This window comes from Acartia tonsa, chromosome 9, assembly GCF_053477335.1.
Source record: "Acartia tonsa isolate MP-2025a chromosome 9, ASM5347733v1, whole genome shotgun sequence".
NCBI lineage: Eukaryota > Metazoa > Arthropoda > Copepoda > Calanoida > Acartiidae > Acartia > Acartia tonsa.
Genome location: NC_137268.1, coordinates 23,024,961 through 23,052,361, shown reverse-complemented (window position 1 = coordinate 23,052,361; position 27,401 = coordinate 23,024,961). Strand labels below are relative to the sequence as shown.

Sequence of the window (27,401 nt, the reverse complement as noted above, 5' to 3'; positions counted from 1 at the left end):
ATTATTTTGCACTAATATTATGAATATATTTATGAGATATATTATATATAACCAAAATTTATAAATGTAAGATTTTATGGGACTGATCTTAAGTTTTAAAGCGGGTAGTTTTCATGAAGGGAATTTCATTTTATTCCAATACTTATTATTTAATGTTTTGTCCTTTTAAAAGCATTATTTACATTTTTAATTAGCAGAACTGATAGAACACCTTCATGAAAATAACCTTTAAATCAAAGTATTAAAGAACAAATTTGAGCTTTGGTATTTTTATGGCCATAAAAATAGGAACATTTGTAATAATTCTAAAAAATATAAACTTTTCTTTAAAGTTTTAGAATTATAACATGCTGTTTCTAGTCATTTCATTTTTGAAGCTTTTCTAGTCTTGTAATTATTATTTATTTTCAATTATTGTAAAGCTATTTCATGTTGTAAATAAAAAGAGAAAATTTAAAAAATAATCTGTATCTGTAATCAAATTGTATATTCTTTAGTGTGATTTGGTACATATATGTCATTTCATTTTTAGTTTCAGATATTAAAGAAGAAATGAAAAATGATTCTTTAATTTGAAAAATAAGAAGGAAAATTCGTGGATTTTTTAATCTTAAAATTTGGTTTAAATCATTCTGAAGATTTTTGTGTGATCAAAATGACGGCAGAAACCGACGTTGCAGGAACCTATGATTAAAATGATTTATTATTACTATTTAAGAACACAGATACAATTTTATTTTCAGAATTGTTTAAAACATTTTTCCAGAATCGGTTCGAAACAAGTTAGAACTGGTTCTTAGCCATGATGAAAAATAATGTATAGGTAACATCGTAATACAGACAATTTTCCGCAAATATTATAATTAATACGATTGGTACCAATTTGGTAGCCAGTCCTTCTATCCCTCGGGGCTAACAAAACTGGTTTAATAGGTTTAACTTTTATTTTAATATTCGCGGAAAGCTATCGACAATACGATGCGATAAATTACTATTCCCTTAAAATATCAGACTCGTAAGAATTAAATCTCAAGAAATGTAGTAGTTAATTTATAAACAATATATCTGTCACATTAATGAATAGCGGATTTATGTGGGAGGATGGGGGAATAGGCACACCCCCATTTTCAATTTTAATTATGTAGAGGGGGGGGGGGGATCATTTTTCTAGAGCTATTTTTTGTCTTTATATAAGCATTATTTTTTACCGTTTACTGTTCGTTTAGTTAATTTTTATACCCCAAATTTGTATCCCAGCAAAAATTAAAACATTTATCAGCAATTACATGAACGTAGGTTTAAATATGTATTCTGATATTTCCAACTTGGAGGCCCCTGTCTTCTCAACCATTGACAGGAAGCCTCAAGCCCATCTGCTCAAACTAAATTGGGACCAACAGGTAGTAGATGCTTAAGGTAGACAGACTGATAGATAGATACTGATAGTACCTATAGCCTATAAGATGTAATTCGTTAAATAGACAGAGGCAAACAGTGGTCGTATAAAGGCTAGTGATGGCAATCCGTCGAATTTTTGGGCCGGATTCGGATTCTTAAAAGAATCCGTCAAAAAAAGTGGCGGATTCCGGATTCGGATTCCGGATTCTAGCAATGTTTTAAAAGGCTTTTTTTTTAAAATTAAAAAAAATTAAGTGCTACATACAGGGTTGTCATTTTGGGCGGGCGCTTTTGGGCGGGCAGTTTTGGGCGGGCGGTTTTGGGCCGCCCAATATAAGGTCCTTTTGGGCAGTTTTGGGCACCCCCCTTTTAGGGGGAGAGAAAAAGGGGAGGGGGTTAAAAAAGAGGGGGGGGGCGTCTGTTTGTTTGTGTGTCTGTGTGTTTGTACCGAAGGATCTCGCTAACCGGTGAACCGATCGGGTTCTCCTTAACAGGGTAGCTTCTCATAAGTTCTGGGAAGGTTTTTAACTATTTTGGGGGAGGGTACCACCACCCTCCTAAGAAAAATCGCCCCTAGAAAAAAATTACACTCCCCCAAAAACTTTTTTTAAAATTTTTTAAACTAAAAATAAAAATGGGGGGAAGAAGACCCCCCCCCCCAAAAAAAAAAAAAAAAATTATTCCCCCCCTCAAATTTTTTTTACTTTTTCTTTTCAAATCTAATATAATAATTGGATTATCATATTTGACTCTCCCCTCCTCAAGTGCCCCTAGAGGCCTCTAGGGCCGTAGCCGCTAGTTAACTATATAAATAAGTAAGCTTTTTTGTATCTAGAGAAGGATTTCGCTAACTGCTGAACCTATATGGTTCTCCTTTCCGGTGGAGCTTCTATAGGTCCTGAGATGGTTTTAGGCTATTTTATTTCTAATAATAAGTCTAGGTATGGTTTTAGGCTATTTTATATCCTTTTTATATGCTTTTTGCGACATTTGCCCAAAAAGGGTGCCCAAAACCACTTTTGGGCGCCCAAAATCCGCCCAAAACCCTTTTGGGCAATTGGGCCGCCCAATAATCAAAAAAAGTGCCCAATTCGACAACCCTGGCTACATATGTCCTAAAAATCAATCTATAATACAAAGTAGCTTGATGTCTGTCCGTCTGTCCGTCTGTCTGTCTGTCTGTCCCTTAAGATCTCGGTAACCACTGAACCGATTTGATTCTACTCTTCAGGGTATATACCTATTGGTCCTGCGATGGTTTTAAGCTATTTTCTTGGGGGATGGGACACCCACAACCCTCCCAAAAACAAAAAAAAAAACCCCATTTTTTTTTTTTTTTTTTTTTTTTTACAAATTTTACGAATTTTACGAATTTAGCGAATTTAATCGCAAAATGTTTTCCTGCTGGGTAGGTGCGAAAATTTGTGATCTGTTCTGCTGGGTAAGTAATAGAAGATGTAATTATACCTCTTGGGGCAAAGCCCCTAGAGGCTAGGGGCGAAGCCACTAGTATTATATATAATAATGATAATCTTTGCCTTCAAAAAGGGGAAGTTGAAAGAAAAAACTCAAGGCGCTAATTTTAGCCTACCAATTCATAATCCGGAATCCGCTATTTAAAAACGGATTCCGGATCCGGATAGATAGATACTGATAGTACCTATAGCCTATAAGATGTAATTCGTTAAATAGACAGAGGCAAACAGTGGTCGTATAAAGGCTAGTGATGGCAATCCGTCGAATTTTTGGGCCGGATTCGGATTCCGGATTCTTAAAAGAATCCGTCAAAAAAAGTGGCGGATTCCGGATTCGGATTCCGGATTCTAGCAATGTTTTAAAAGGCTTTTTTAAAAAAATTTAAAAAAATTAAGTGCTACATATGTCCTAAAAATCAATATTATATATATAATAATGATAATCTTTGCCTTCAAAAAGGGGAAGTTGAAAGAAAAAACTCAAGGCGCTAATTTTAGCCTACCAATTCATAATCCGGAATCCGCTATTTAAAAACGGATTCCGGATTCGGATTCAAAAATTGGGCGGATTCCGGATCCCAGATCCGGATTCCGGATTGCCAACCCTAATAAAGACATACTTTGAAGTGGTAGATAAAGATACATTTATACACAGAAGACCCTATTTAAAACGAATGTGTGTAAAGATATCAAATAATTTTTGGTACAATAAAATGTCTGAAATGATACTAGCTCTATAAATTCATTTGTTGCTGCGCTCCTAGTATCTAAGGGCTTTGTATTTAAAGGGGTAGGGAAAGGGCAGAACTATATCAAGAGAACTCAATCGAGTCAGTAGTTATTAAAAACAATAAACTTTATTAATTTGTCTTAACAATTGTAATTTGTAGGTGAACCTAGTAGGAAAGAAGGTACCCAACCCCATGTTCCACTGCTGCGATACTTGTCGCAAGCCCATCCTCATCTATGGACGCATGATTCCTTGTAAACATGTTTTCTGCTTCAGTTGTGCTAAACAGGTACTTTTTGGTAACAGATCTTAATACAAATTCTTTTATCAAGTTGATACATCTCTAATATCATACCTAACTAATTCAGTTACTTTTAATTGTTTTAAGCATGCAACCTCTCTTGAAACAAAACAAAACATAAAATCTACTAGGTATGCACATTTGGGATTCATTTTAAAGAAATAATCTTACTTAAAATAATTCTGGTTTAAATGGTCGAACCTTTTTGCAAATGTATACCTATTTAGAATAATAGATAATATTAAAATTAAACAGATATAAAACAATAACCAAGAAGTTCTGTTTATTCTCTCAATACTTGCATAGGTTTTTTTTACTTAGGTAGGTAACTAAAATATTTTATTGTTATTGTTAGGACGAAAAGATATGTCCCAGATGCAAGGACAAAGTGAAGAAGGTTGAACAGTGTGATTTAGGCAGTATTTTTCTATGTACTCAGGGAGGTACTAGGTAAGTTTGGATTTAGGCAGTATTTTTCTATGTACTCAGGGAGGTACTAGGTAAGTTTGGATTCAGGAAGTATTTTTCTATGTACTCAGAGAGGTACTAGGTAAGTTTGGATTTAGGCAGTATTTTTCTATGTACTCAGGGAGGTACCAGGGAAGTTTGGATTTAGGCAGTATTTTTCTATGTACTCAGGGAAGTACTAGGTAAGTTTGGATTTAGACAGTATTTTTCTATGTACTCAGGGAGGTACTAGGTAAGTTTGGATATAGGAAGTATTTTTCTATGTACTCAGGGAGGTACTAGGTAAGTTTGAATTTAGGAAGTATTTTTCTATGTACTCAGGGGGGTACTAGGTAAGTTTAGATTTAGGCAGTAGTTTTCTAGGTATCTATTTAGGGAGGTACTAGGTAAGTTTGGATTTAGGAAGTATTTTCTAGGAATTTATTTAGGGAGGTACTAAGTAAGTTTGGATTTAGGCAGTATTTTTCTATGTACTCAGGGAGGTACTAGGTAAGTTTGGATTTAGGCAGTATTTTTCTATGTACTCGTAGAGGTACTAGGTAAGTTTGGATTTAGTCAGTATTTTTCTATGTACTCAGGGAAGTACTAGGTAAGTTTGGATTTAGACAGTATTTTTCTATGTACTCAGGTAAGTACTAGGTAAGTTTAGATTTAGGCAGTATTTTTCTATTTACTCAGGGAGGTACTAGGTAAGTTTGGATTTAGGCAGTATTTTTCTATGTACTCAGGGGGGTACTAGGTAAGTTTGGATATAGGCAGTATTTTTCTATGTACTCAGGAAGGTACTAGGTAAGTTTGGATTTAGGAAGTATTTTCCTATGTAATCAGGGAGGTACTAGGTATGTTTGGATTTAGGCAGTATTTTTCTATTTACTCAGGGAGGTACTAGGTAAGTTTGGATTTAGGCAGTATTTTTCTATGTACTCGGGGAGTATCTATTTACGGAGGTACTAGGTAAGTTTGGATTTAGGCAGTTTTTTTCTAGGTAACTATTTAGGGCGGTACTAGGTAAGTTTGGATTTAGGAGGCATTTTTCTATCTATTTAGGGTAATACTAGGTAAGTTTGGATTAAGGAAGTATTTTTCTATGTACTCAGGGAGGTACTAGGTAATTTTGAATGTAGGCAAATTTTTCTATGCAGTTAAAAAACATTGCATACCTACCAGTGTAATTTACAGTCCAATTTAAAGGTTGGTATTTTCAGAAAGAGCATTTTATGGTTTTTAGTCAGAGCATTTTTATTCATAATGATATCATTAAATTAGTATTGAAAATGTGGGGGGGGGGGGGGTCTCCGAGTACCTTTTAAACTTAAACATGTGTAATAATTTTATGCAATTCTGTTTTGTATACCTAGGTATGGAAACAACGGCTGCAGACGAACATATCTCTCAAGTAGGGACTTACAAGCCCATATTAAACACAGGAATATAAAATAACTTTGATTTATTATTTTTTTGTAACTAGACAAACAAATGTTATTTTAAGACCTATTTGTATTCAAAGAATAGTGTTGCCATTTGACTAATTAAAGTTAACCATTTTCAAAATTAAATAACAAAAACCATGAAAAAATGCATTCATTTCGCTTCAAGGTTTTTTTTTTTTTTTCAAAATTAGCCTCAATTACAATGGGTAGGTACTTAACTGAAATCATGAAATTGTTCAGTTATTGGTTACAGCAGGTCCACTTCCTAAAGAATTAAATCCCTCCTCCTTAATAACCAAATAGTTTATTATTTTAGCAGTTAACATTTTTGTCGAGTTTTTTTTAAATTTAATCACCTACCTATGCTAAAGTTGTTTTGAAAAAAAAGGCATGCTCCTAAAAACGAGACAGATGAACAACGACCTGCTGAGCGCAAAGAAATTTCCAACTCCGAAGCTATCCGCAACGCGGTGAACTCACTAAGCAAAGCTTCTCTAGAAGCAGCTGTAGCAGCGGCCAAAGCTGCATCAGCAGTTTCCAGCTCGTCGCAGTACAGTAATTCAGCTGCCGCGCCGCTAAATTCCATGTCATCCAGTGGTCAGCGTGGAAGTGCCGCCACAGCAACAACAAATTATCTTGGCGGCAAGTCAGTGGCCAATCAGAGTACGGTTTATCAAAGCTCAACAGCCAACCAGAGTTCTGCTGTGTCGTACACTTCAGCTGGTGCTTATAGACCTAGAGGTATGGTAAATTTATGATATTTATTCAGCACACAACATTGTTACTTAGAATAAATTAAAAAGTACATGATTATAGGTAGGTATTAAAAATATAAAGATGTCTTTTATTGTTAAAAAACTTAAAACTGGAACTCTAAAAATATATTTCTGTTTTTTTTTTGAGTGATACGTTTTTTGAACTAACTAATCGTTTTGCTTGGTTATGCTCTGAAATTCTCATGATTTAATACTGACGTGTAGACAGAAAGAGTAGCAAAAAAAAGCTATTTTGTTAAAGTCATCATATATACCTAGAAACTACGCGACCATACAAAACGAAATAATTATTTTTGCTATAAGCCACATGTCATCAAAAACCGTTGCTTAGTTGTTATTCGCACAACTTACAAAGATTGACAAAAAAACATTTTACGTGTCCCTAGAGGCCTCTAGGGGGGTAGCCGCTACTTGTGGATAAATTCGAACCATCTACTAAACTTATAGAATTGAAAGTTGGCCCCCTACCCACTGTGCTTTGTATATATAGGGCATGAAGCACCTCCTCCTGTGGGTGGTGAAATCTCTGTGCTCCACTCTCATAGAGGACAACAGTCTAACCTTATAGATATTCAAATACATGCGGAAGGTATCCATGAAAGGACACTCTGTAATTTAGACTATTATTCATCTTTTTTTAAATTATCCTGGGATATTGTCTAAAATCTAGAAAGAAATTGTAGATTGTCCTTTTCCCATATCTGTATTACAAAGTAGAACGATGTCCGTACGTCTCTCTGCAGGGATGTATATTCTGCACAAGATTTATTTTTTCCCCTAATGTACCCTAATTGTAAGTTATTTTGTCCCCAATTCTTCTCGGAAAAACTACCTTCCCTTCTTTACAAAGAATTAAAGATGAATGGTTGATATGATAATTTAACTACTCAAGAAATAAAAATATTTTTGCTTATACCTACTTATTAAAAGAATTATAGGTATTACATTGATTTAACAAATGAACAGTACGAGGAAAAGATGGAGAAAATTTTTTATTCTTAATGTTTCTATTTGCAAAATAAGATTATAATCAAATCCTGAATTAATTTTGCAAATAAAGATAAAAACTTTTTAAAAATTCCTTATTCATTTATTATTTAGACGGACTGACCTCCAAATAGGAAAAATTTTCATTTTTAGATTCAGAGAATTAGTTACCTAATGATACAATGTTTTTAAGTATTTGAGCAAAATATAAAATCTCTTAAATGTGTTAAGGTGGTACAAGCGAAGCACCGGCTGCAACTGCCTATGGGACTCCCGCAGGGGTGTACCCAGGCTACACACAGGCCCCATACACTACCCAGTATAATACTACCCCAACCACTATTGGTTATACTCAGGTATCAACATTATCTATATGTTATTTACTGAAAAAAAATCTTTTAAGCCCCTAGGGGCACTTACGGGGAGGGGAATCAATCCCCTTTAATTTTAATTTTAGTTTTAAAAAGAAAAAGTTTCGGAGGTTGTTATGTTTTACCGGGCAATTTCTCTTGAAAGGGTGGAGGTGCGCTCCCAAAAACAGTTTTAAACCTTCTCAGGATCTACTAGAAGCTCATATCAGTCCAGCAGTTAGCGAGATCTTTCGGTACTGACAGGCAGACACAAGACAGACAAACATCCTAATCTTTCATATATGGATCAGCTCAGACTCTAAGGGACTAAATTGTCCTTGATTTTATATTTAAATTTTTTAGGGTTCTCATTCCTCCTATTCTCAGCCTCCACCCTCTGCTTATTCATATGCAGGTAAAGTTAAAAGATTCATTTTTATTGTGCTGACTAAAGTGTTCTCAATTGCGCGCGACTGTGGCGTAACACGTAGCGTATCCGCTCGTTGTCGGGAATGTTTCAAATCTCGGACTTACACCATATCATAAATGTTTAATGGTTCCTTCTGCTGTTATGTCAAATGCGCGTATTCTGTCCTTTATTAGCTTTTCGAGGCTAAAGTGTTGTCATTTTGTATTATTTGTACTCTTGTAATCTAGTATATGAGATCACCTTTATAACTGTTAGTTTTTGATAATTTCCAAGCGTTAGATCATTTACCTATGTTTACTAATCTTGTCAATTATTCTTCGTAAAAAGCACTTTGCCCTTCATTTCATTTGAGATATAAATACACAAGCTAACACTTAATAATATATTTACTCTCAGGTGGGTATGGAACTGCGGCTGCTGGACAATATCCCACAGCAGCTGCTGGTGGTGTAGTACCACAAGTAACAGCCACTGCTGCCTATCCAACTGCTGGTGGTGCCCAAGCAACGGCTGTGCCTCAGGCAGGAGCTGTTGGCGCTCAATCTTATGCTTTTAACAGGCCTCCCCCGACAGGTATTAAAATCTTTAAGTCTAGCTACTTTATAGCTAATGGTCTTTCTGAACGCGTTGGTTATTATTTACCTGGATATTGTACTTTTTAGTTCACTGTTTTAGCTTTCAATTCTAAAAGGCATTAAATAAAATATTTGTATTATTTAGGTACCTTTAGTTTTGCATTAATTGTATCATAAAATTTTAGGAGTTCGGCCAGCTGGACCAGGGGGAAACAGTCGTCAGCCGCCAGGATCTGTAGCTCAGCCAGGGGCCCCTAGACAGCCGCCCCCAGCCGCCGGACAGTATTATAGACGTTAGATAGCAGCAGCAGTAATGCAAATGTGGACTGTAAAATATCTATGTTAAAATTGCAGAAAAATGAAATTTTTCTAAATGAACGTTACCAATAACGGAATTATTTGTTTAATTTGTATTTTGTTGAATCTTAAACTATCTATTATCAGAAATTAATTAAGACAAAAAAACACTTATATAACCTTATGTATTAATATTCTTTATCATTGAGAAAAAAAACAAAAAATAAAATAAATTTCCACCTATTTTTGTACCTACCTTCTATCAATGAAATTTCAGATTTTACAAAATGGTTGAGAAATGTTCAGAAGAAAACAAACCAAAGATTTTAGATATTGTGTAAGTTTATTTTTAGTACCAAATTCACTCTGTCTGTCCGTCACTCAATTAGTCCTTAGCGCTATGAGGGACAAGTTATTCTCTCGTCTGTTATTAAACATAGACAGCTGAAATTTTCCAATTACATGAGCATCTGTTTTAGTCTAGTCTAGTTTAGTCCGTCTGTCTGTCTGTTATGCTTCAATTATAAAATGGTCCAAATCTATTTAAGAAAAATTCAATTTGAAGATTTTCAAAGTCAGAATATCATACAACTGATTTACCATTCAGTTGAATTTCCATATTATCTGTCATTGCTTTTACGTTATGAAATATATTTTCACTATACATATTCACAGATGTGGTGTAGAGACAGGCGAATTAATGGTAGACAAATTCACTAGAGGTAAATTTGTAATTCATGAACAAAGTTAAGTATGCATGTTTTTTTTTATTGGAATTTTTTGTATAAATAACTTTTGCTAAAGAAGGATGAGGGGGCAGATATCACCAAAATAACATGTCGGCGGATATGGATATGGCAGATACATATTGGACAATGCATTTATTTTATTGTACTTAAGATTGGCAATCCGCATCCGAAATCCGCAAGCCGTCCAATTTTTGGAACTATTTAGGATTCAAAATCCGCAATTGAAATTGCGGATTCGGATTAATAATTTTTATGACTTTTTAAGCACTTTAAAAAATTTATTTAAAACGTGGCAGAAAAAAACAACAACAAAAAAGTAATTTATTGTTTATTAACTTTATGTAAAATGGTAGTTAGCAATTAAGGTTTTTCTGTATTTTATTTTCACAGTAGCTTTTTATGCTTATCTTAGGCTATGTTAGGTTAAGTAAGGGTTAGAAAATGGCCATTGTACATGTAGGGGCTGGAATCTTTTTTATTTAAAAATACCTTTGAAACTATTGCTAGAATCCACAATCCGCAAAAAAAAACAAGAATCCGCAATCCACGGATTAATCCGCTACTTTTTGGGCGGATTTTTGTAAGAATCCGAATCCGACCCAAAAATTGGACAGATTGCCAACCCTAATTGTAATATACATTATCACTACAATAATAATAACATATTGCTATCTTTATTCTATACATAAGTTTGAAATGCTACCTACTGATTTTGAGTGCCTTTATTTAGAGCTAATATTGCCAATTTAAAACTTCAGCGTAAATGCATAATTATAAGTAAAGTCAGTTGAAATAAAACATTGGAAATATGCAATATACAAAGCTTTGTTCGAGTATAAAATGTATAAAACTGCAAGTCGAGAAAATCTCATCTCTCAGCGATGCCCTAAGTCCGAAGAAGATTGGAGAACCATTGTGCGTGCCCTACGCTCTACAAAGGAATGACAAATGGCAACATTGATAATAAAATACCTATGATGTTAAGGTGGAATGAGCAGATGTATACAGCATCCGAGTGTACCAAATTATCTTCTTAATCCAATAGGCATTGTTCTTATTTACAATTTTATATGTTATCTACTGACTGAGGGGCGTCGTAGCTCAGTGGTAACGCACTGAGTTACGGTGATGAGAGTTCGAGTTCTAGTCCCCATGTGGCAACTCGAATTTCTCAGTTGAATACATTCACGCAACTTCCCCTGGTTGTGTAAGAAGGGGATTATTGAGTAAGTTTGGATACTTAATAGTCACGTACATAATATCAGTACTACCCTTATCCCAAGCTCCTCTGCGGAGAGCGTCATTCATTACGGTGACTTAATTTGGGACACCTGCCATACTCGGCGAGGGTGAGGTAATAATGAGTAGCTCTCATGAGATAGCGGGTCAAGTCATAATGTGCTTGAACGTGGAGCTTGATAGCCCTAGTGGCTATACAAAAGTGTCTCAGCCTACTCCATGACTACTTAGGTCAAAACCCTAAGAGACTATGGCTAATCAATCAATCAATCAATATGTTATCTATGTTTTTTTTTACAGTTTATACTTAAATTTCGTCCCTAATCTCGTAGTATCCATTGATTTTTGCTTTGAAATAATTTTTAGGGATTTTTTGCAAGGTTCTATTCTCCTTAAAGGGAAAGGAAATGAATTTAAAATTTTCTTTGAACTACTATGGAGCTTTCCTGAAATTTGTGGACCATTAAGTAAAGAATAGAGGGGGCACAAGTTAATTGTAACTACTTTCTGGGTGGGGTGCCTGTGCTGACTTTCAATTCGGTCCTTGAATATCAGTCAATAGCATCGGAAATATTAACACAGCTAAGTCGTTATAAAAGAGTAGAAAGCAATTTGATAGCAGACTAAAAAGGTCCCCGTCACTTGGACCAGGTAGTATAGTTGTCTGAGTTATACTTCTATATTTTTTATACTTTTTTTGTTGTACTGGAAAACAAACAAGGACAACCTATTGCGTAGAGTTTGTTGCTTTGGCTGGCAAAACAAACAAATGGAAGTTGAACATCAGATCTCAGGACAAGAGTCTCCAGTCTTTCTTTGACTCAAAGGTATATCAGCTATATTATTTGTATAGAGGCTACTTAATAATATACGTTCGTTTATTGACGTCCAAGCTTATAATTTTAAACTTTTGTATAACGAAATTATTTCAAATGTCATTTAGATTAGCATACTTACTGATTTGGTTGTATGATTTCATAGAATAAGCTATTTTTTTTAGAAACGCTTTAACTTTAGGTAAATGTTTCTTGGTCAGAGCTATTTTACTTTTCCGAAACTTTGTTTACATATTTTATTTCTTTCCTTATTTTTCTAATTATTTTGGACATTTATTCATTCCTATTATTTATAAATCATTATTTTCTTCAGGTTTTGACTGATTGTCCGCGTCAGTGCAGCTGCGAAGCCTGTGAATATTCCAAGAGTAATCCAACAGACTTTGGCAAAGTGTCCGTCCTTGTCTATGGCGAGGGAGGCTCTCCTGAAAAGGCGGTTAATAAAGATTCTCAGGCATTTTCAACTTTTAGCTAGATATTGTTTACCATAATATTATGGTATGTTGTCTTTAGTTTTTATACTTCTCCTTAGTATGCTTGTAATGGAGATTCTATTTATCTCATCCCTGATTAAGATAAATGGTCTTTCAGAAATGATAACCCCATACTTTCTATAAACAGCAATAAGAGGACAATGATGGTTAAATTAATCTTTAACCCTTTTTTCCTCCTGAAATTACCAATTACCAAAGCTATATTTTATTTATTGTCATTGTTTGTGGCTAAAATTTGATTTTACCTTACCCCAGACGAATGGAACACCAGACTTAAAAACAAATGGACATAAAGACAAAACTGAAGACAAGAATAACTGCATGGATGAAGATATCCTTGTTGATGAATTCTGTTCAGATGCTTCTCCTTATAAACCCAAAGAAACAGATTCTAAGAAAAAAGTTGTTACCAATGGTACCTCTGGTAAACCTACCCAAAATGGCGCCAAAACCACTGTTTCAAATTTACCACCTGTAAAAACAGCTGATTCTAATGTGGTGACTGTGAAAACAGCTGACAATGACAAAGATGGGCAGAAATCGAGCCAACCTACCCCTGCCAAAGATGATTCAAAGAAAAGGTATACTGTATAGTTAATTTTGTTAGCAATGAAAAACACTATTTGAAAGTTTGATAATATAAAATAGTTGCTATTTATATGTAAAATAATTTTAGGGTAAAACAGGATACTCCAGATTCTCGGCATAAACAGAGGGATATCCGTAGTTTCTTCGCTAAAACACCAGTGGATAAAAAAGAAGAGGAAGAAAAATCAGGTAAAAACAAATATAGAAGATTAGTAACTTGGAGGATTGTTATGATGATCGATATCTTATTACTTGGACGTTGCACCAGATTTTCATGTACTCTAATGAAGTGATATTAGCAGCTGGCTAAAATAACGATTCTCCCATCCACCCCCTTAACATCATCCCCTCCCCTCCTTCTTAATGATGGAACTAATCAATCAATGAGGTCCATATTAGCAGACTAAATTGACGACAAATTTTCCCCTGATAATATCCACGTATTCTATATATCCATTGTTATGATAGTTTAAATATCTTAGCATGTGCAATCAAATATAATTGAAAATATTGGTTGATTGAAAACTTAAATCGTCGTTGCAATTAAAATAATTTAATTTGAATATTTTAGAAGTAAAAGCATCCAGCGATGAAAGTGACAAGCCTAAATCTGCTCTAAGGATCAAATTTGAACCAGGTATGAATATTGATTCATTTTTCAATTGCAATATTTGTTTTCTAAATGAATATTTGCAAACCTGAATAACTTTGCAAATTTAAATTGCTGTAAAAGTAAAAACAAAAATGGTTACTTACTTTCTAGTTATGTTTATTTTTCGCATCATGTTATCGAATTATCTGTAATACGATGCTAGCTATAGGTATGTATTTTTCAGTATGTCTGATAACCAGTTTTAATCTATCAGATATTAATGAGTTTCGAAACTATACTGAAAAATCTATTTCTTATGCTGTTTTTATATTTTAGAGAATTTTTACAACAGTACACTTTGTGTGAAAACTTTTAGAGTAGCTGCTCTATAATTATTTCTTGATATTTAGGAGAAATAGCTAGAATCAACAGTATTGATTCTGACACACCTGCTGACCAATCAATCAATCACACATCTGATATATCAATCCATAAAACAGCTGAAAAATCTGCTAATCAAATGGAGGATGATGCTATGAATCAACCAGCTATGATAACAATATCAGAGGCTGTTAAAATGAGAGGTATAACTATGAAAATAATAGTTGTTTATCATATTTTATTATTGACAGTTTTCAATAGATAGTTGAATAAAAAAATATGATATTAATTCCAGTTTTAAATTAATTATATTATTTAGATCAGTAATTTTTAGCTTTTTACATACAGTATTATTTTGTTTGTGGGGGGGGGGGGGATGGAATGATTACGCTTTGGAGGTTCATGGTACCCTCCCCCAAAACAGTATAAATCTTTCCTGGACTTACGAGAAGCTACGTTGTAAAAGAGAACTATGATTTTGGTTTAGCGGTTAGCGAGATTCTTCAGTACAGACAGGCAAAGAGACAGACATCTGGCCTGTTACTTTCTACACTTGTATAAGAATTACTACTCATGTTTATGGTTTCTGAAATTAACTTTTTTTTAACACTACTTAACCACTATTTATACTTAACAGGGACAAACAAATCCAAGAGACTGGAAGTATCCACTAGCACCAGAGAGAACACACCATTGCCAGAAGTTGTTGACGAATTTGAAAAATCGTTTGAAAACAAATTGGCTGCCAATGGAGATACGGTAAGTTATGTTAGGTTTGTTAGTTTAAAATAACAAGCTTAGGAGAGGGGAATCTGAACTGTGTACAGAGCTGGATCTTTAAATAATTTTAGTGGTGAGCCAGATCGGAGTGAGCGCGGCATTTCATAAAATGATGTGCTCTTATTGGTGGAAAGTTGGCTCACCCCTATTTGGCTCACCACTAAAATGATGTAAAGATCCAGCTCTGGTTCCCAAAGATTTTTATTCACATTCACCCATTCGAATATTTTTAACATCGGGTACTTCTATTTAAACTTGATAAGTTAATTCAGCAGTGTCAAAATTTTCAACCAATATAATTATTGAGAATGTACATCAATTTATCGTTCATTGTCGTAAACCCTTTTTGTGTTTTTCTTTTGGTTTACATTAGGTTAGGCCATGCAGAGCTTGCAGTGGTTAGAAAGCAGAGTTTTTATTTAAAACAGTATGGGTTACTTTATATTAAAGATGTGTGACCAAAAATCACTTTAATTTTTCAGAATGTGCGAAGAAGCAAGCGAACATTAGATTCAGATTCAATCAAGGAAGAAACTAAATCTCTGAAAGCCGACAATAATACCACAACCCAACAGTCACAACAAGAGGCTAATAAAGGCGTAAAACGCAAGCGTGTCTCTTCCCCTTACAGCGCAAGGGAACTAAAAGTTAAAAGCATTAAAAGCGAGTTTACAAATAACAAATCCAACCCAGTGAAGACAAACAAAACAAAACCTAGCCAAACCAAAAAGGAAATACCTGTTGTAACCTTAGAAAGTTCTCCAGCCAAACCAGCTACAGCTGTGAGCCAACCTGGAACAGGCACCAGGCCTAAGAGGACAATAGTATCACCTATGAAGCTGCAGGAGCCCATAATCATCACCCTGGACTCCCCCAGGAAGTCGCCCATCAAAGTGAAGACAGAACCGCAGAGCAGGGCCACAAGCCCAGTCAAAATAAGCCCAACCAAAAAGGTAGATAATATTTTTTTTTTAAAGCGAAGCTTTTCTGTTATTAAAGCAGGTACGTCCGGAACATATTTGTAAATTTGTTTTGTTAATGTAGGCATATTAGAATAGTCCTATCGATTTAAAAAAAACTTTTCATGGTGATTCCTGTAGTAGTTAGGTACGAATTATAAGCTTGGCAACTGCAAATATATTGTACTAGCGGGCCGCCCCTACCGCCTTGGGGATTTATATTTGAAGAGCAGAAAAATAGCCTAAAATCATTCTAAGACTTAAATCTCAAATAAAATAGCATTAAACCATTCATTAACCGAATGTAACTTTCCTGAAATAGTACTCAATTGGTTTAGTAGTTATTGCAATCATAAGCTATAGATTAATCAACCTTACTACTGTTAATGTTGCGTAATTTATTAACTTTATTGTTCTGGTTTTAGTATGAGAGTTTATTAATGGCAACACCAGAGAAGAGTGGCCCCGAGGAACAAAAATCTACCCCGGGACGTATTAAGAAAGAAGAATATGTCCTGTTTAAAAAGTCTACTCCTTCTGCAGCTAAAGGTAAAATTTTTTTAACAGCTTCATGTTCTGACGGTTACGATATACTCATATTAAAGAAGGAAATGCATGCAGTGGGACATTTTACTGAAAATTTATATTTAGAGGAAAATACAAAACGACTATTTTAGAATTGTCTCCATATTCATTTTTGATAAGCAGAATATTGGAGGTATTGTTATTGTGGGTAGAGTTGGTATTAGTGGTATAGTTACCAGTGCAGTGGTGGGAAAGTTGGTGGTTATCCAAAAGTTTTCCATGGCGAGAGATTAGGTATTGGTGGTAGAGTAGCAGGCAGTGGTGGGAGAGAATCTTAGTGGTTATCCAATATTCGGAAATGGAGGGAGAGTAGGTATTGGGGGGATAGTTATTGGAGGGAGGGTTGGTAGTGGTGGGAGAGTAGCAGGCAGTGTTGGGAGAGTAGCAGGCAGTGGTGGGAGAGTAGCAGGCAGTGGTGGGAGAGTAGCAGGCAGTGGTGGTAGAGTAGCAGGCAGTGGTGGGAGAGAATGTTAGTGGTTATCCAAAATTCGGAAATGGAGGGAGAGTAGGTATTGGGGGGATAGTTATTGGAGGGAGGGTTGGTAGTGGTGGGAGAGTAGCAGGCAGTGGTGGGAGAGTAGCAGGCAGTGGTGGGAGACTTATTGGTGGAAGAGTAGGAAGAGTTATTGGTGGCAGAGTCGGTATTGGTGGGAGAGTTGTTGGAGGTGGAGAAGTTGGTGAATTGCAGTTGTTCAAACCAAATCTCATCTTCTTATCTTTCTTTACTATATTAAGATAAAGTAAAATATTTTATATTTATAAATATAAAGTTCCTATTGTTAACTTCATTGAAAAGATCAAGATGTAGACTCCTGTCAGTGAAAAAAAGGGAATAGTAGCTTTCGCAAAATTCCGTAAAGTTTCGAGTAAGATTCTAGTCAAATGTTCTTATTAGGTCGAACTGTTTTTAAATATGCGCTTAATCATACTATGCGTTTGGTCAACATTAAGAACAGTTTGAACCAATAAGCGCATTTGACTGGAATCTTGCTCACAATTTAATGGAATATTGCGAAAGCTACTATTACCTTAGTATTTTAGAGGGGAGTTTCAATGTAGCACTTAAAGTTTTATACCTAAATCTTAATAGGATTTCTATTCATAATTTATTAAAAGAAGCTTTTACTTTTGACAGACCTAAAAGTTGGAGTCAATATATTAAAAGGGAGGGGGCGGATGTGCAACTTTTTGAATCCAAAAGTAAAACGCGCATGATCTCAGCACATAAAAGAGTTACAGCTCTAAAATTCGGCACAGCAGTTGTTTTTGTAGAGAACAATATGGAACTGTGAAGAAACGGCGGCGGAACCGCCGCTACCGCCGAAAACCGCCGTTTCCCACCGAATTTTTTAAAGACATTTTTTTCGCCAAATTAGACAATTCTCAAATATCTGAGATGAACTTTTTTTCTAATAAAAATTTACCTTATATTTTCACTTGAATATTTCAAACATGTCAATATTAAAAAAAAATTGCAAGTGTAAAATCTTACAAGTGTCAAGTGAAAATATAAGGGAAATTTTTATGAAAAAAAAAGTTTATCTTGGATTATTGAAAATTGTCTATTACGGCGAGAAAAGATAAAAATCTCGGCGGGAAACGGCGGTTTTCGGCGGGAGCAGAAGTTCCACCGTCGTTTCTTCATAGTTTCATATTGTTCTCCACAATAACAACTGCTGTGCCAAATAGACCTGTAACTCTTTTATGGGCTGAGATCATGCACGTTTTACTTTTGGTTTCAAAAAGTGGCACATCCACCTCCCCCCTTTTATATTGTATACCTTACTAAATACTTCATAGTTAGAACTATAGAACATGTAAACATTCATGTTTACATCGTTTTTGAAATGAAAAGAGGACTATTCACGAACGATTCCAAGTGATTCTAAGCACCTTCCAGCATTAATCCTTAATATTTTTTTAGTGAATATACTAGGTTTATTTACTAAGTATATTTGCGATTAGGTACTTTTATTTAATAGATTTTTCCAATTTTTAACATTTACAAAAGGGCCTGCTTTATTGCTTCAAGATCCATGTCAGATCTATATAGGAAATAAATGTCTATAAACAAGCTCAAGTTTTCCAAGGAATAAATGTTTAAAACTCATAGTGCTCCAATAATCCATAATAAACTCTCATTGCCCAGAACAATAAAACCCAATATTTTACTTATTAAGAATAAATTAATTTTTTTTATTTCATCTTGCTATTTACATAATATTGAAGTATTTTATTACTATTCATAAAAAGAAAATTTAAATTCATAATACAGTAAATTTAAGAAAACTTAGTTTTAAAATGAGTTGATTCTAGCGCCCCTCCCTAATGTGTCCAAATTTTGAAACAAAAATTAAAAACATTTTAACCCTTTCCTGACGGTTATAAAAAAAATATATAATGGAAAATAAATTCCGTAATTTAAATTGCATTTTTGAAAGAATGAAAATGGCTTTATTATAAATACGTATTTGAAGATTAAATTAAGAAATCAAAAGAAAATGGAAGAAAAAGCAAGTTAGAGAGAGGTTTTTTTTTAAAACAAGAAAACGCTAAGGCAGAATGTTAATACGTTCATAGTATATAAAATAAATAACTAAAATCAGCCGGACAGAAATTCTAACGCTAAGGCAGAATGTTAATACGTTCATAGTATATAAAATAAATAACTAAAATCAGCCGGACAGAAATTCTAAGTAGTTGAACTTGAAGTAATCTTTATGTGTAAGTTAATATATTTATCTCTTTCTATTCTAAATGCATAAGAATATTTTAAACTAGCGGATGTGTACCTAGCATCCAGGGGCTCTCAATTAAAAGAGGCAGAAACAGGCTAGAAAAAATAGCTCAAAACCATTTGAAAATGAAATAGCCTAATACTATCATGGGACCTATTTAAAGCTTACCTAAAATAGAGAACCCAATTGCTTCAGTAGTTATTGAGATCTTAACCTTCATAAAAAAGTGGAAAAACATATTTTTGCAGACAGACTGACGGGCCAATTGAGATGCAGAGTAAATGCTCATCACCCTGTAAAATTTTACCAGGGAAAAATTCATCTTTCTATCAATCAAATGACAATCAGAGCATTACCGATAGACTGACAGACCAGGTAAATTATATAATGGATGCTTATTTGTAAAGGAGAACCATATCGATTCTGCGTTTATAGAGATCTTTTAGTACAGACAGACACACACACACCGAGATCCTTTTACTTTATTTTAAGGACTATAGGCTAGACTTCTATTTTCAATAGAAGAAAAGGCACATTTCCCTTCAGAAATTGATGTCATCTGTAGAGTTACAGACAGACTAACCGACTAAATAAGGTAGAGAGTAGATATTCATCTATCAGGAAAATCTTCTCTAGAAAAAATCAGTTGTGATCGTCTATCTACTTTATAATTTGATAAATAAAATTTTTACATTTTAAATTAAATGCCTTGCAGGGTATTTCCGACAGGCTGATGGAATAAGTAAATCACATATTGGATGCTTAAAGGTATAGGGTATATTCTCTAAAATTAAAACCGTCTATCTTTAATAGCAGATGGTGAATTATGTTTTACCCTCAGACGGACATTTCTAATTAAAGAGGGGCTTCGCGTAAAAAATATTATATTTATTAAAAAAAGCAAGGTCAGTTAAAGTGAGGATTAGGGTGCTTTCCCATAACGAGTGCATATCGAGCATTAAAAATACACTTCCATATTTTATAAATAAATTGTAAATTAGAAGGGATAGTTTTTTTTTGCATAAGCCTAACTCTTGCAGGGGGCCCTAACCCACCAAGGTTTACCCTTGATGTGCCCTTACTCTTGATAAGATATTAATTATAGAACATATAGAATTTCTTAGAAATTTTAAAGCTAAACAAGGATGAAATCATTTATAAGTCCTTAGTAAAGCTAATAAACATGGAAATCTTTACAATAGAATTTATATAATATCTTTGATAGTAGTTGCATATCAAAGCATTCCAACAGACGGACGGACAAAGTAAGTTCATCAGTATGGGGATGTTTTTAATTCCAGCCATTGATCTTTTATAACTGAAGAGAAATTTACGTTTACTTCTTTACGGTTTCTTTTAGACAGACAGACAGACATTTCAATTAGAGTACCAAGAAACATATGATAACATCCATAAACTTTGTGAAGTTCATAAAAATCTAATAAAGTAGACGGACAATATGGTTAAAACATTAGATGTCAATAGAAATATATACAGTAAACTTAAAACATAAAATACAATAAAAACTAATTACTAAAACTTTACCATAATGGACGGACTGACTGACAAAGTTAATTAAATATGATGCTTTTTAGTCAGCGAAATCCTCACAGACAAATTTGCTTTTCATTTTTAATTTTAAGTAAATCATAATTCTGATTTTGTACCAGACAGACATACAAAGTTCATGTAAGATTTTCTGCTAAAATACTTTTTAGTACGGATATCCTTTCCAGTACGGATATTTAATATTCTCAAGAGCATTACAGACCAGCGAACAACGTGAGCTGTAGGCTAGTATTTAATATTTACTTTACCTACTAGGTAAAAAATAAATTTTCACCATGGTTTTGTTATTTTATATGAAAAAACTTTGAAGTTATAAACATTTTTGATAAAATATCATCAAATGTCGAGTTGAAGCTGTTGTTTCAAAGTCTTTAATAACAGTATTTTATTTCGATTTAAAAAAATGTATTCTTAGATAAAGAGTGGTAACTTGTAAACGGTCTAATTAATATACTTTTGCAATTAACAGCATTTTATGATTTTTTGCCATGTTATTTTATTTTTTCCTTCGAACTCATTTGATGATATTGCACAAAAAAATACTTAACAACTTAAAGTTTTTTTCATATAAAACCATGGTGAAACTTAATTTTTAGTCGATAAGGCAAATATTAAACATAAACCTAATATATTCACTAAAAAAGATACCAAGGATCAATGCTGGAAGGTACTAAGAATCACTTTATCTCGTTCGTGCTTAGACCACTAGGTATTGTTAAAAAATTCCTTTAATACTCCAATTGCAATGAAAACCATTTAAATTTTTTGTTACCTCTAAGCATAGCAATTCCACACTTTCTAGATTTTTATTGAACTCCCACCATAGGCATTTCTTGTTATCCTTACAAGCATCAGCACAATCCAGCACTGAATCAAGTGTGCCTAGATTTGTATGCTTCAAACTTGGTTTTCCTGTTAGAACTTCACCTTTAAAAAAGTATTTGTTTGATTTAACTGCCTCTGTAACCATTTTTTTAGGACTGCTTGTTTTTTCTTGTAATTGTTTGCATCAAAAATAATGGATCCAAATGTTATGATTAAGTTATTCTATTTTATGAACCATTGAGATTTTTTTTGTCTTCCCGGTAAGACATCTCTATGATCATGATAATTAGCTACCATCAGGGTTTTTGGTAATTTTTAGATGCCTTGATGCAGGGACAGAAGCTACTTAATACATCTAATGTAGATTTCAATCTTCAATAAAAAAAAAGGATGTATACCTTGGCCATTAGATTGAGCTAAAATAGAGCTTATAACAGCAAAGAACCAAATGTAGCCCATTTGTTAAAGTTCACCTAAAAAAATATACTTAAGGTAAATATTTTAAAATTGGACTATTTTAATAGAATATAATGGAGATTTTTTTACCTTTGATTTTGAATATTCAGCAAAGACTAATTCATTTCTGCATTTCAAGTTAAATGTTTTACAATAAACAAGTGTTTAATTTTCGTTTTTAATCAGGGACTTAATTTGTTGTAGGTTACTGTTCATCAATTTTTTGATAGAATTGAAATGAGTTTTTAAAGAAGTTTTTTGCTATCGGTATTTTGTTAAAACAGATCGTCAAGTGTTCTAAATTATTGTATTTAAAAAAAATGTAAAAAGGGATAACTTAACAATAATTAAATTAAGTTATAGAGTAGCTACGCTACTGATAATTGCAATAATAATTGTTTTTCAGTATCCTGTTTTTAGTAAGCCATTTAAACCACGCAAGGAGTAAAATTGCTTTTAAAAAACCACAAACAATTATCTTATTGTTTGCTTTAAAACTTTGGGTGCTTTTTTATTCAATTTTGATTGGTTGCTTCCAAACTAAGTAGTGACCAAACTTTTCAAATAATAAGTCCAACATTACATTGGGAATGTACATCAATTTATCCTCCATTGTATAATCCCTAAAGATCACTGAAAGACTGAATAAAAATGCAAAGTTCGTTTATTCCAAAATTACTTAATATGGACGTGTAAACCTTTATATATATATATATATATATCGCGAGGTTTTCGATTTGATTATGCTCAATTATACAAGGAATCGGCATTTGAACATCATATCAATCAATACATGCAAATTAAGACATCAAACGCTTTGAAAAGTCAAAAAAATGTAATGAAATTTCTAAAAAGAAGTAAAAAAGTTTTTTTCTTAGTTTCATTCTAGGTAATGACTGTTTGAAAAGATTATTACATACAAACGGACGATTATGCAGATTTGCTATGCTTGTGAATGGACGACAGACGTCAAACATTTGTACTAGTTATAAAAGAAATGCATTTAATCCATAATGTATAAATGGAAGTAATATCATGAAAAAACATTTATCCTTGAAATTTACACAATTTTGTCACGCAAAAAATAAATGCGTCCAATTATTTGCAACGTTTTAATCATTTTAAAAAAAACCTTAAAGGGGGGGGGGGCGAAAGTGACACTTTTTGAAACCAAAACTAAAAGTCAACAAAGGAACTCAACTAAAAAAAAAAGTTACAGGTCTGAGATTTTGCATGGCAGTTGCTTTATAGGGGTACAATATGGAACTGTGAAGAAACGGCGGCGCAACCGCCGAAAACCGCCGTTTCCCGCCGAATTTTTTTTGCCTTTTCTCGGCGGTTTTCGGCGGTTGCGCCGCCGTTTCTTCACAGTTCCACATTGTACCCCTATAAAGCAACTGCCATGCAAAATGTCAGACCTGTAACTCTTTTTTTAGTTGAGTTCCTTTGACTTTTAGTTTTGGTTTCAAAAAGTGTCACTTTCGCCCCCCCCCCTTTTAATAATTCAGAAAAAAAGGCATTTTCTTTATCTTTGCTTTTAACAGTTTAAAAAGTTATTCTTTTAATAAATTTTAATTTTTAGGTAAAACTGAACCTACAAAACAATCAGTGACGAATACAGCTGCTAAATCCAACAGCCTAACTACGACAGCTGCAAAATCAGGCGGTCAAACTAAATCCTCGAAACAAGGATCAGCTGATTCCAGCAAATCCTCTCCAAAGACAATTGTTGTGTCAAGCACCGCTGGATCGAAGGGAGGCGTCTCTGTAAAGCAAGAGCCTGGTGATGGGGGAAGAGATGGTGGGGAGGAGGGAAAGGAGAAGGTCTCCCCATCAAAACTACCCCCCTACTCTGCTATGATTAAACATGCCTTATCAGGTATAAAGTTTTATTATGAATCAATCTAGTTGATAGTATTTGTCTTTTTTGCTAGGGGCAAAGCCACTAGTTCAGAAAAAAACAACTACTTATTTGACTAAATATAAAAATATTTTATTACCTAGAGTTGAATACAGTTGGTGGACCAGGATGCACTAAGCTCGAAATCCTCCTTTTTATTCTCAGGTAAATGAAACTTTCTAATGTTATACGCTACGCTAATGATACAGTTTTCGGCATCTTGAACTCGACAAAACAGTTGATGATTTTATACTAAATTTTGCTTTTTCATTTAAAAATCTGTTCATTTAAGTTCATTTTTTTCTATAGTTGTCAGAAACCAATAACAACATTGCCAAACATCACTTGCTCAAATTCGTGCATATAATACTTTAGTTTTAATAAATGTTCAGACGCTATAAGCCCAAAGACAATGTAGCCAACGTAACAAACAAACTGTTGGATGTACTAGAACAGGGTATTAAGAAAGGTAGGCTTCTTTTTCTTTTTTTTTCATTTAATTTTAAACTTTGTTAGCTTTACTATAAATAGTCATTTCAAGTAGTATGAATGTAGATCTTCTATGTTTATTGTTATTTTTAAAAGCTTTGCTTTTATTTTTAAAGTCGCCTTTGTCTTCTTAATTTGATAAATTTTAGGAATGCTTCTATCAAGTGCTAGCTGTACACCCAGAAAACGCAAGGATCTCAACTTAAAATCACCAAAGGAAGAAAAAGGTAAAATAAAGATATTCTCCTTTTAATGGAAGTTTCACTTTGGTCCCAGATGGTCTTAGGATATTTTTCTGTAACCTTTCTTGACATTTTTTATGATAGCCCCCTGGTGCTAGGGGTTAAGCTGCCTGCTAGTTTTAAAGATTAAATAGTTAGGAGATGTCTTTTTGTATTAAGTTGGTTAATAGGCTATTTAAGTCCAGTAAAAAAAAACAGTTTTATTATGGATTTATTATTTATGCTACAACAGATTTTTATGTTCTCTAATAAAGTGAAACTAGCAGCGGGCTAAAATATCGATACTCCCCCCCCCCAAAAAAAAAAAATAAAAAAAATATCCCATCCCCTTTCCTCCTGCTGGAAGAACGAGCTGACCAATAAATGAGTTCCGTGTAAACAACCTAAATAAACGACAGTTTTTCCTCTGTCATAATATCCACGTATATTCTATGTACATTTTGTCTACCATATTCTAGGTACTAAAAATATATTTAAAATCTGTATGCCTTAAATTATTTTAGATGAAAAGACAGAAACAAAGAAATCTCCGGGGAACCCAAAGAAAAATGTTCCAACTGCCACCACACCAAACAAAGCTAAAGTAAAGAAAGAACAAAATACAGTATCCAGCAATAATGCTAAAAAGAAGCCTGCCTCTAAAAATGACGAAGTGAGTTTTTGATATTCCATATATGTGTCCCTTGCATCTTGGCTAGCGCAGGGGGGTGTCAGGAAAAAAGCCTAAAACCACGAATAAAGCTTCTCTGTAACCAATTTTGACCAGCATTTTCCGAGATCTTTGGCGCTATACAGAAGAAAAACCTACTTCTTAAATACTTTATATCCTAGGATAGCAGTAGGTAGTTTGTACTGTTTTTAAAGTCTATTGCATGCCAAATTCAAAACCTAAATGTGTTCAAATCATGTGACTACATTAATAAATGTGTGTGTATTGTATATGTCAACCAACTAAATACGTTAAAAGAACTAACATTACCTATAGACTGACAGACCTATTTTAGGTCCTTTATTTGCTGGTCTTGATTTTGAGCTAATATTTTACCCTATTTTTATTTAGAAGGTGCGAAAAATCGGTGTAACGCCAAAGAAATTAGCTGAGCCTTTGGCTGTCATATGTAAAGCAAAGAAGCTTAACAGGTTGGATTTAATTTGTCACTAGCTACGTTACCCATTGATTTTGTGCTATCCTTGTTTTAAAATATGTAATTAAAAGCAGACATAATTAAAAGAAATATACATACTGAGTGATAACACGTATCCTGTATACAATATAAAGCATATATTCAAAAAATTTGATTTATAATCAAAGGGAAAACCACATAATATCACTAAATGATTCTTTTTAGTACATTTATTACATCAGAAGATCTACGGGAGATCTTTCAGTACAAACACACAGACAGATAGACATACAACCTTTTTTTACATTAAACATTTATTTTAGGATTGAAGCACTGAAAAGAGTTTGGTCGTACATCCATTCCAAGAAGCTACTTGATCCAAAGGACAAAACAAGGTGGGGTAACAGGTTTTCATATAGTGCTCTAATAAAACTGGAGTATAGGTAAGTTATTAAGTTTGAGAATGTTATGGAAATTAAATATGGCTTCCTTGTTTGATTTGATTGATATATTATACAAATTCAAAGTTTAAACAGATAGTTATAAAAAACAAGGATGACAACATCCATAAAAGCGAAGCACTGAACCGGTAGGACAAACGGACATTAACACTTGTATAGTATCTGAACTGAAAAATTGGAACATAAATGTATAAATGTCGAATCAAAATTGTAGGAAAATTTGTTGAAAAACTGCTTAAAAACAGGACATACTTACATTTTTGGACTTGATTATAGAGTTGCTTCGCTTATAATATTGTTCTTTGTTGTCCCAGGAATCAATATACCAAAAATCAGATCAAACGGATAATTAAAACACTTGAAAATTTGTTGTTAAAAAAGTAGAAAAATCAACATGTTTAAAATGGACGTACGGACATTCTGGTAATGATTATAGAGTTGCTACGCTTTCTAAATCGTACCCAACTACTACAGGAATCATCATACAAAGTTTGAAATCGATAGGACAATTCTAACACGCCAAAATTAACGAATAAAAGTTATCTATCTCGGACGGACGGACGGACGTACGGACGGACGGACGGACCGACCCACCCTAATTATAGAAAAGCTTCGCTTTTAATAAAAATTTCGGTCATTTTAATGAATTCGAATAGGTATTATTATCCATGGCTCCTTTAGGTAACCTAAACTGAATTACCTACTTAACCCTAATTTTATTCATTTTAGGATTATTTGTGATGACAAGCTGAAGAAGTTGACTAAGTGCAAAGCCATCATTTCAAAGGAATGGAAATTTTTTCATTGTTAATATTTTAGTAGGTAATTATTCACCCTGAAAACAAAAAATTGTAATTTCGTATTTTTATCGATTTTCCAAATTTTTTATGTTAATATATTATAAATTCAGTTGGGTTTGTACAAAAAAATTAATTTTGATTAGGTACCCAGGTAATGATTTACAGTAAAAAAATATTCCATTTGAAATCAGGCTCTGTTGGGACACGTGAAGAATGCTATGATTACTGAATAGATCTCGGAAACAGCACAGGATATTCAATAATTTTAATCAATTCAAGTTCTGTAATATTTTTGTGTCTTTTTCATTATATTTTACCTAATTTATCTGAATGTTATATATTTTTAATTGCTAAAAATGTTCTAAACACACATCAAA

The 27,401-nt window shown here is 33.6% G+C and overlaps 2 protein-coding genes and 1 long non-coding RNA gene across 4 annotated transcripts; 2 read left to right on the top strand and 1 right to left on the bottom strand.

The window, feature by feature from the left end:
- Positions 1–522: 522 nt before the first annotated feature.
- On the top strand, positions 523–9,495 carry Hakai (E3 ubiquitin-protein ligase Hakai). Of its 2 annotated transcripts, XM_080172270.1 has the most exons (11): positions 523–681; positions 1,298–1,400; positions 3,764–3,892; positions 4,260–4,354; positions 5,731–5,800; positions 6,192–6,543; positions 7,069–7,167; positions 7,797–7,921; positions 8,279–8,330; positions 8,742–8,918; positions 9,106–9,495. In XM_080172270.1, exons 1-11 carry the CDS (start codon positions 656–658, stop codon positions 9,216–9,218), a joined length of 1,341 nt encoding a protein of 446 aa, XP_080028396.1. In that variant the 5' UTR covers positions 523–655; the 3' UTR covers positions 9,219–9,495. The 2 variants fall into 2 exon arrangements, with proteins under 2 accessions (XP_080028396.1, XP_080028397.1); XM_080172271.1 differs by lacking the exon at positions 7,069–7,167.
- On the top strand, positions 9,461–27,401 carry LOC145328540 (uncharacterized). Its single transcript, XM_080172267.1, has 21 exons — positions 9,461–9,554; positions 9,893–9,939; positions 10,952–11,011; positions 11,944–12,032; positions 12,355–12,490; positions 12,786–13,116; positions 13,212–13,312; positions 13,695–13,760; positions 14,126–14,299; positions 14,734–14,855; positions 15,359–15,829; positions 16,261–16,384; positions 23,591–23,887; positions 24,013–24,073; positions 24,301–24,377; positions 24,547–24,624; positions 25,143–25,291; positions 25,700–25,779; positions 26,087–26,158; positions 26,954–27,012; positions 27,217–27,401. The coding sequence occupies exons 1-21, from the start codon at positions 9,505–9,507 to the stop codon at positions 27,255–27,257; spliced, it is 2,685 nt and encodes an 894-aa protein (XP_080028393.1). The 5' UTR covers positions 9,461–9,504; the 3' UTR covers positions 27,258–27,401.
- Positions 17,005–22,126, bottom strand: LOC145328544 (uncharacterized). The gene is made up of 4 exons (XR_013882498.1): positions 22,099–22,126; positions 21,951–22,025; positions 21,500–21,654; positions 17,005–17,145 (listed from the first exon to the last, which is right to left on the bottom strand). It is a non-coding gene; the product is annotated as an uncharacterized LOC145328544 (long non-coding RNA).

What these genes read in the sequence shown, in the direction of transcription:
- Hakai (XM_080172270.1), top strand. Translation starts at nt 656, where the DNA reads ATGACGGCAGAAACCGACGTTGCAGG. An exon ending in CTCTGCTTATTCATATGCAG is followed by an intron (nt 8,331 to 8,741) that starts GTAAAGTTAAAA and finishes ATTTACTCTCAG; the next exon opens with GTGGGTATGGAACTGCGGCT. An exon ending in TAACAGGCCTCCCCCGACAG is followed by an intron (nt 8,919 to 9,105) that starts GTATTAAAATCT and finishes ATAAAATTTTAG; the next exon opens with GAGTTCGGCCAGCTGGACCA.
- LOC145328540 (XM_080172267.1), top strand. Translation starts at nt 9,505, where the DNA reads ATGGTTGAGAAATGTTCAGAAGAAAACAAACCAAAGATTTTAGATATT. An exon ending in AGAGGCTGTTAAAATGAGAG is followed by an intron (nt 14,300 to 14,733) that starts GTATAACTATGA and finishes TATACTTAACAG; the next exon opens with GGACAAACAAATCCAAGAGA. An exon ending in GATCCAAAGGACAAAACAAG is followed by an intron (nt 26,159 to 26,953) that starts GTGGGGTAACAG and finishes TATTCATTTTAG; the next exon opens with GATTATTTGTGATGACAAGC.